The following is a 9,452-nucleotide window of genomic DNA, read 5'->3' as shown; positions in this document are numbered from 1 at the left end:
CTCGGCACTTCCAACCCGACCCGCTTCCCATGTAGCAACCTCGAAATCAACCCAAGATCCGAACTTGCCCCGGCAAACAAGACCAATGGCTTCCCAAACCCGAGCACCTCGATAACGGAGCTCCAACCGCAATGAGTCAAGAACCCGCCCACCGAAGAGTGGGCCAGTATACTAAGTTGTGGGACCCAACCCCTCCACACCAAACCTCGCCCTGCTACTCGGGTTTCAAACCCAGGTGGAATTATTTCCGAACCCAATTGCCCTTCAACAAGTGGGCTATCTTTAATGACCCAAATAAAGGGCAACCCGGATTTCTCTATCCCACGAGCTAACTCGTGCATCAAATCCTGAGTCAGACTCAATTCCGTACCGAATGCGATGTAAAGGACGGAGTTCTCTTCCTTGCTGTCCAACCACTGACTCAAAGTTCCCCATCTTTCATCTGCGCTCACGCTATGAAGGTCTTGTGGAGAAATGGGTAAGAAACCGATAGGAAGAACCGGTTTCCCGTAAAGCTTTCTGAGTAGATTCAGTGAGTCGGACTCGAACTCGGGTGAGGTTCTTGAAACGACGATATCGCAGCATTGAATCATCTCTGCAAGATGCTGAGGATCTCTGGCGTCCTCGTCCATGCATTCCCAATGACCCTTGATCTCGAACAACTTATAAGCGACGTTGCTTTCGAAGTCGAACCATTCAGGGACGACGGTGAAGTTCTCCGGTCGCTGGCGGCTACCGCCGAGCAACTCAGAGGGCGGCCCGAAAAAGGCCAGCGAAGTGGCGGCGCTTATGGTGAAGAAGACCGATTTGACACCGAGTTGAGTCGCAGCTCGTGGAACCAAGTGGCAGAGGAAGTCATGGACGATCCATTTGATGTCGGTTGATTCTTTGAGGAACTGAGTTAAAGAGGGAACGAGTTTGTCGTAGGCCTTTTTGAGGAAAGGGACTTTGTGAATCGGCAACTCGGAGGTTGACTCAGTGCCTTGTGGTAAGCCATCGACGTGAGGTAAGGGAAAGGAAACAAAGTCTATGTGAGGATGTTTTGGGAGACGTTGGAGGTTCTTTGGGGTGGAAATGAAAGAGATTTTATGACCCTTTTGAGCTAGGAACTTGGAGAGCTCAAAGAATGTCTTAACATGGCCATAAGCTAGCCAAGGGAAGATTGCTATGTGAAGCCTATTATCTTTCTTCTCCATGTAAGCGAGACAATCTAGATCTAACACCTTACAAAAACTAAAGTCTATAGGTTGGGATTCAATTTATGTTTGCCCATTCTGAAGGTAATTATAGTTGAAGCTAGAGTTTTCAATAATAACTTTACAATTTTTGATTCCATTGATGCCCATTTAAAGTTGGAATATGATTGCCCACTCTTTAGCCTCTATTGTTTTTTTTGTTTTTTGACTGCTCGCGGGACGTTGATGCCTTCTTTTGTCATTAATAAAGCATGACGTTCCAAAAAGAAAATAGTAGTGTAAAACACTCTCTATCCATTAATGCACTTTGATTGTAAAAAATTATCAAGAAACTCAAACTTTTTCGACACCGTTAATTTACCAATCCAGTCATAATTCAAATTTTTTTACTAAAATAGTTTCACTTACAAAAATTTAAATTAATTTTTTCTCTCCTACAGTATTTTTTTAATATAAATTCACTTTTTAACTCAAATTTATTGTGGAGATTGCATGAAGTAATAAATAATTTCATACCAATAAAAAAACTTAAAAAAATTAAAATAAAAACAATTATATTCATATTTAATATATATATATATATATATACTCATATAAACACTAACACTAGTAATTTCTTCACCAAGCAGTTGCAATGAAGTAAGGAACTAAAGCATACTCAATGGTGGATTCATCCCACCATTGCATGGAACCATAAATTGTTGGCAAATTGTGTTGAGAAATGTATATGTGGGTGTTCTTTTACATGGAAAATGGATGAAGATGTGAAATAGCTTATATGCATAAAATGACTCAAAACTTAATAAGTTAACATTTTAAGTCAAGTTGGACTCTTAAAGTGTGTTAGGTCAGTTTTACATGTAGTGTCTCAACAATAAATTGGAGGCATTATTGCCTTGACAATCAATCACAGCCAGTCTCCAAGCAAGGAAAAGACAATGCCCATTGGCAAATACTTCTTAGTTTTGGGATATCTCTGATTGATAATGTTCTAAGGCTTGGAAATCCCTCTTCTACTCTTTCATTCCCACTTACGAAGTTCATGCAAAGCTAGTACCTCCAAGCTACTTGGATTATTTTTATATGATAGAAGGAATTTTAGATGAGTGGTGCTCGCTAAATCAGGTCATTTAGTCTTCCAAGCTACTTGAATTCTATTTTATATGATAAAAGGGATTTTATCGTGCAGAATTAAAGATGAGTGGTGCTCGTTAAATTAGGTCATTTAGTTGTTGCAATATTTAAGTGACAAGTAAAAGAGAGAGTCTTTTATTGCTTAAGTCTATTACTAACTGTAATTTTAATAATTAGTGGATGATTCAATAGTTGAGTGTAATCCTATAAATGCAAGTTTTTATCAAACTAAGTGAAAATTGTCTGTGTTTATTTTTTAATTTATGTTTTTGGTAATGTAATTATTTTGATATTAATATTATATATAGTATATCGCCAAAATGGGATATTTCAAAAATCATAGATACATTTTTTTGATAGAATTTTCACAAATCTTTTTGTCTCATGCATACATGTACATGACAAGATATTGATAAATACCCCTTACTAGGGGCCACACCCATGTCAGTTCAAATCATTCACAATTTGCTCTGCCGCTATGATTTTGGTCATCTTTTCGGACCCATGGACAATTATTGCGCTTATTAGGTAATTTGTCATGCTAAAGTGACAACATATTTTAACTTCTACTCATGTTTCAGAACAGAGAGGTTATGAATTACATCATTACCACACCAATACTCAAGATTACAAAGCTCACTGACATAGAAGATTAATCTTACTATAACTTTGTAATAGTAATTAATTATTAATTATTTAATATAACTTTGTTGATAATTATTAATTGTACTGTATTAATTCTTACACAATTTAAAAATTAAAATTATTTTTAAATTGCTTCTAATTTTAGCTGAAAATTTTTTAAAAATTACTTTTTATAATTTTTACCAAATAATATTATAAACTTTTAATAATTAGAAAAGTGATTTTGGGATTTAAAAAACACTACCAAACGCACCCTTATATGTCGTCTAAAGTTTGTAGCAGGTTGTCGTTGAAGTGTAATTATCATTGCTCTTTTAGCGCCCTTACATGCCCTCAATGAATTTTAATAGTAGAATGACATTTTTATTATTAAATAATTCCATGTCATTCGAATTAATGTCCAAGATTTGAGCGGGGGAAATTTCCCCCAACATTAAAAGTGGGGTAGGTAAAAAAGCCCCATTTTACTACAATATTAGATTATTTTTTTAATGATTAAATTTGTGAGTTAAATATATTTAGTATAAACTAATGAGTTAGCAAGGGGTGAGAAGAGTGGATTGAAGAGTGGCAGTAGACCACCATTTAAATTTTTTTTTTTTCTTAAGACATTTCTATGTAAAAAAAAAAAAAAAATTTCCTGCTTCTTTGGGGGGGGGGAAAAAAAACTTTCGCATCTCTCTTTCCTTAGAGCCATTCGATTTTTTGAGGTTTTATTTTATTTTTTTGGGAGAAGAGGGGAAAAAACTTTTTTTTAGGAAAAAAAAAACTTTATTTAACACAAACGAGTAGAAAGAGAAAAATGATCATATTCCGCTCCTTCCAAAATTTTGGGCAATTCTATAGTTTAAATAAGTGGGGATGAAAATGGGGGGGGGGGGGAGGGGGCAAACAAGTCTCTCCTACCGGGAAGTCGTCAACAAGTTCTCTCTTACGACATAGCAGGGCGAGTTTATAAAGCGGATCAATTACTTTTCGAATTATAATTTACAATGAATTCAGTGAACTCAGTCAAGTACTTGTTCTGAAGTTCCACGTTGCCAAAAATATCCTTCATGTCACGTGCCTTTGCCCTGAGCGGCTCTCCTTCTGGGTCAACCATAACTCGTTGAATTGACTCAGCCACTGAATTACTAGTAAATGACCCGGTTTTCTCATCTCGAGGTATTTCTAACCCGATTCCCCGTCCGTGTAAAAGCCTCGCAACCAACCCGAGATCCGAGCTACCCCCGGGAAACAAAATCAACGCCTTTCCAAATCCAAGCGCTTCAATAACTGAACTCCAACCGCAATGCGTCAAGAACCCACCCACCGACGGGTGACCCAAGATTTTGAGTTGGGGAGCCCAACCCCTCCATACCAAGCCCCGACCCGAGACCCGAGTTTCAAACCCAGTTGGAATTAAATTTGAACCAAAAGTTCCTTCAACTAGTGGCCGATTATTGACCACCCAGATAAAGGGCAACCCGGATTTTTCTATCCCACAACCTAATTCGTGAATCAAATCTTGATTCAGACTCAACTCGGTACCGAGTGCGATGTAAACCACCGAATTCTCCTCTTTACTGTCGAGCCACTGCTTCAAACCTCTCCATCTCTCGTCTCCATGGGATTCTTCACCTTTCCAAGGTGGTGGCAACAGTCCAATCGGAAGAACTGGCTTTTGGTAAAGCTTTCTGAGTAGACTCAGTGAGTCGGACTCAAATTCGGAACACGTCCTTGTTACAACGATATCGCAACCTTGGAGCACCTCATCGAACCGTTGAAAATCAGAGACCTCCGAGTCCATGCAGTCCCAGTGACTCGTTATCTCATACAACTTAAAAGCGACGTCGTTACAAGCAAAGTCCATCCACCTCGGAACGACAGTGAAGTCCTCTGGTCGCTGACGGGAGCCATTTAGCAACTCCGACGGTGATCCTGAAAACGACATCGTGGTGGCGTTGTATATGGCAAAGAAAACTAGCTTGATCCCGAGTTGAGTCGACACGACGACTCGGGATAGCCAATGACATGCGAAGTCGTGGATAATCCAGTTCACGTCGTTTGAGTCTTTGAGGAACTGAGTCAAGGCGAGTTGGAGCTTGTCGTAGGCCTTTTTGAGGAAAGGGACCTTGTGGATCGGTAACTCGGAGGTTGACTCAGTGCCTTGAGGCAATCCATCTACGTGAGGAAGAGGAAGTGGGATCAAGGATATGAGATGGGAAAGGTTTTGGGGAATGAGTTTTTTGAGGCGGTTGAGGTTATTAGGGGTTGAAATGTAAGAAATTTTGTGACCCTTTTGAGCTAAGAACTTGGAGAGCTCAAAAAATGGCATCATGTGGCCATGGGCTAGCCATGGGAACATTGCTATATGAAGAACATTTTGGTTCTTGTTGGACTCCATAGTTGTTTGTAAGAAGAGAGAAAGAGATCGATAAAAGTAGAACTATATATGTATATCAAAAGAGACGAAAAAAAAATCTTTCTTTGGTGATCTGCCTCATTGAATAGCTTAGAATACGTAAGATTTCTGCCTCAATTATTAGTCGGGGATGGGACAATCAATCAACTGGGCTTTTTGTTTTTTTTTGTTTTTTTTTCTTTTTTGAGGAAATCAATTGGACTTTGATCACTATGAATAATCACTGCCAGTTATTTCTTTTTTTTTCTTTTTCCTTTTTTTTTCATCTGTATTAATAAGGAATGTTCTGGAATATAAAATTGTAATTTTTTTTTTAATTTTGCTGAATACTGCAAAATGCAAATGCTATTTTGATCAATATGAAAAATCATTTATTCAATTTAGAAGTTGAAAATGATGTTTAATTAATTATATTATACCATGCCGTTTGAAATTTTTAAAATGTTTTTTAACCTACTTTTTATGTTATAATGCCTGAATCAGTTAAATAACACGACAAAACGTGCGTTTGATTGGTTGAAGACTGTTTATGACAGTCAAAATTAAAATGGCCTTGATTTGAACTGCGTTTGATTGTTTTAATCAAAGTTAACATTGCAGTAGTGCTCGACGTGCGATACGTGTATTGAAAATTCCTACAAAATTGTTACAATTGCTTTTGTGTGCAGTTCGAATTGTATTATTGTCGCCAATTAGCAATACCTGTTGAAGCTGGTATTATATGTATTATATTCTTTTTCATCCAATCTATTTTCCCACAGGAACTAAAACCAAAGATGTACATTAGTTTATCTACATAATTTATCCTAGTACTCATCAGACAATCAATTCTTTAAATGTGTCTGGTGGGATCTCCATAACGAAGAACCGTAGATGTGTCTGGTGGGATCCATCAATTTGTGTCTGGTGGGACTGCAAACCCGTCGAATTTTTATTTTATTTTTATTTTTTTTGTTAATAAACCCTTCGGACTGATAGGAGCACTCTAATAACATAAATGCAAATCAGGTGACTATTTATTTTCCTGTTCTTCGTAGGAGGTACCAAAATTTGTGTAGTAGTATGAATCACTGAAAAAGGAAAATGAAAGAGAAGAGAACATAACGTAGAATTCTATAGATGAATTTTTAATAAGTATGTTGTCATCGTGATTACCCGCTAAATATATAAATTAATTTAATGACGTATTGTGATAAAAAAAATTTAATCTCAATAATTATGATAGATTTTTTTAGTTGACAATCTAATTTATTACAATGGACGGATTCAAATCAATATTTTACGACGAAAATAACAGCACCCATTTATGGGTAAATATTAGAGTAATCATTTAAACCAAACTTATATATATTATATGAGTTTTAGTGGTTATATATTTCCATCAAATACAGAAATTCAATTACATAATGTGATAAGAATTTAATCTTTATATATATATATATATATAATGTGTTTTAATGATTACTTCAATATTTACTCATCAATGAGTATTATTGTTTTAGCTGTAAGACATTAATCCTGTAGTTGTAATAAATTGGATAATTGACTAAAATAATTTAATAAATTTAATGACATTAAATTCTTACCACACCAAATCATTAAATTTTTATATCTAATGACAACCACCGATGAAAAATAACCATTATTTAATTCTTCTTTATATATAGACACAAACAAACATATATATTACGACTAATATATTTACCATATTGTCTGTTAGAGCAGCCCGCAATAAAAAAAAAAAAAGTTTGATCTTTCAACAAGACAAAAGCCACAAAAAGTTTTTTTTGTTTAAAAATTTTTTTCATCGAGTTCCATCATTCAGTACCAGATACAATTTGACACTACCATAGGGCCAATACTCTAGTTTCAAAAAAAAAAAAAAAAAAAAAGCTATACATATCATAAGAGAAAAAAGGGGTGAAAAACAGAAACTGATGACTATCTTTATGAGGAAAAAAGAAAAGAAACAAATAATAATAATAATAAATCAAGAAGAATGAAAAGGGGGTGACAGATAGAGATTGAGCACACATAGCTTCAAGCATGGTCGACGGTGCATGCAAGAAAAGACCATGGGTGCTCACTCTCTTCTGTCACCTCTCTACATGTACATGAATTACTATTAATTAATTACTTACCTTTTTATGTGCCGTTGATAATTTTGCAAGAGACCAAAATATAAAGAAGTTTTGAATGCTGAAAAAAAAAGACGTTAATTTGAATCCGTTATTTATGAGAAAGAATGAGAGGCTTTAATTTGATTGTGTTGGAAGATGGTGTTGTGGGATTTATATAGAAGAGAAGTTGTAGGGGGCTTTTGCATTCTAAATTATATTATGTGTGGAATATTAGCGGTTTATGCTTCTTGTTGTATATTAAATAAACAAATAACAAGAACATAAATGTAACCTGTCCATGCTTATAAGTAGTGCTTGATAGACCAATCAAAGAAAATTTATCCCTATGGATATTTGTATAATCTGTCTGATTTTTTTTTTTTGGGTGTATTAGTTTAGTTATATGGATGTTCTATGCACTTTAATTTTGATTAAGAATTTAAAGATAATTGACTTATAATATTGTAATTTATTAATTGATAGTTACTTATTAAGGTTCTAAATAACAGTTTACCTATATTATAAATACTATTAATGATAATGATAATAAATGTTGCCCAATTAAAAGACAAGTAGTTATAGATTCTTAAGTAAGTTAATATATCCAAAATGAATTCTCCACTCTAAATCAATAATGCAACGCGAATCCAGTGAGTCAGTGACTCGGAGAATTTGATTGTGGTCCTTTTTTTTTCTTTTTTCTTTTTAATAAATAATGATTGTTCTTATTATAGATTGAGACAATGCAATTTAACTTCCAAATAGTGGGTTTCTATAATTTTTCAACAAAGTAAAACCATGTTCTCCCTATATATGGGAATCAACCAATAATAATGTAACAAAAGCCAGTAAGATGACATAATAACACAATGACGCATTCTTGATTCGTGCCCTAAGATTTAGTAGGGGAAAAAGTGGCATAAAGTATAATTTGCCCTATTCCTATGAGTAAATCAAACAAATTAATTAAGTAACGTGAAAAGAAGCACCAAATTGCTTGCACAAATCACTACAAAAGGATACGAGTACATAGAACGTACGTCATGCCTTTTTAACATTCCACTACCTGAGTGCTATTTCTTTTTTGTTTAATGTCATTTGCTGATTGGATTAATGTAATCAAAAGTCTTAAGAGAATTTTTAAGAATTGGCCATGGAACAGATTCCCTGGTTCTTGCAAGTCAATGCCATTTTTCTGCTAGCATCACTTTTATTTTTTTTTCTCAATCTGTTAGGTCTGTTTTTATCCTAGTGTCACAAGTGGTGTTGCAACACTTTACTGTAACATTGTTTTGTGACAGAGAATCTGAAATTAAATCAGCAAGGCAAAATGCAGGAATGTAAATAACACCAGAAAAATGATATCGCAGTTCGGTGCGCACACCTACTCTGCGGGGCTACGCCCAGATAATGAACAATCCACTAAGTTCAAAGGATTACAAACACCAATCGGACTTATACACCTAAAGACTCCCTCTTTGACGTTGTCGCCGCCGTGTCGAATCTCCTTAATGGCCTTCGTCTTCAAACTGCACGGCGAAATCCCTTCGGCTGGCTGTGCGCTTTCTCTCAAAAGCTTATAATCCTTCTCCCGAAGGACGATCTTCAATCAACACATAAAGCTCACTAATCACAGACTTTCTCTTCTGTAAATATTCTCTGTAACAGCACACTCCATATAGGCAGCCTTGAATTGCTTTAAAACCTCAAAAATATAAATGCCCAATATTCTCACCTCCAAGGCTAAAAACTCACGTACACCCATATGCTACATATATAGCAATAGCATTGTATTTCCCAAATAACCTTCTGCGCCATCTATGTTTTTGCCGTACCCCAAATTCAAAAACCTCTCCAAGCTTGAAGATTTTTGCCAGCCATTCATGCCCCAAAGTCAACTCATCAATCTCTGCAATCAAATCAAAACCTTTGTTGTGCCACCAACTTTCCTTA

The 9,452-nt window shown here is 35.6% G+C and overlaps 2 protein-coding genes across 2 annotated transcripts in view; both read right to left on the bottom strand.

Moving 5' to 3' along the window:
* Positions 1-1,243, bottom strand: part of LOC112090353 (UDP-glycosyltransferase 91C1-like) — a 7,863-nt gene extending 6,620 nt beyond the window's left edge. Inside the window, exon 1 of the mRNA XM_024161488.1 lies at positions 7-1,243. Coding sequence (XP_024017256.1) covers positions 7-1,196 — 1,190 coding nt within the window. The 5' untranslated portion in view covers positions 1,197-1,243. The remainder of the gene's footprint in view (positions 1-6) is intronic.
* Positions 1,244-3,888: 2,645 nt separating this feature from the next.
* LOC112090339 (UDP-glycosyltransferase 91C1-like) lies at positions 3,889-5,416 on the bottom strand. Its single transcript, XM_024161466.1, has one exon. It carries the CDS (start codon positions 5,359-5,361, stop codon positions 3,940-3,942), a length of 1,422 nt encoding a protein of 473 aa, XP_024017234.1. The 5' UTR covers positions 5,362-5,416; the 3' UTR covers positions 3,889-3,939.
* Positions 5,417-9,452: the final 4,036 nt, after the last annotated feature.

The sequence above is a fragment of the Morus notabilis genome, unplaced genomic scaffold (genome assembly GCF_000414095.1).
Source record: "Morus notabilis unplaced genomic scaffold, ASM41409v2 Scaffold329, whole genome shotgun sequence".
NCBI lineage: Eukaryota > Viridiplantae > Streptophyta > Magnoliopsida > Rosales > Moraceae > Morus > Morus notabilis.
This window is presented reverse-complemented; position numbering and strand designations above follow the sequence as displayed.

Coding starts and splice junctions, on each gene's coding strand:
- LOC112090339 (XM_024161466.1), bottom strand. CDS start 5,361: ATGGAGTCCAACAAGAACCAAAATGTTCTTCATATAGCAATGTTCCCA.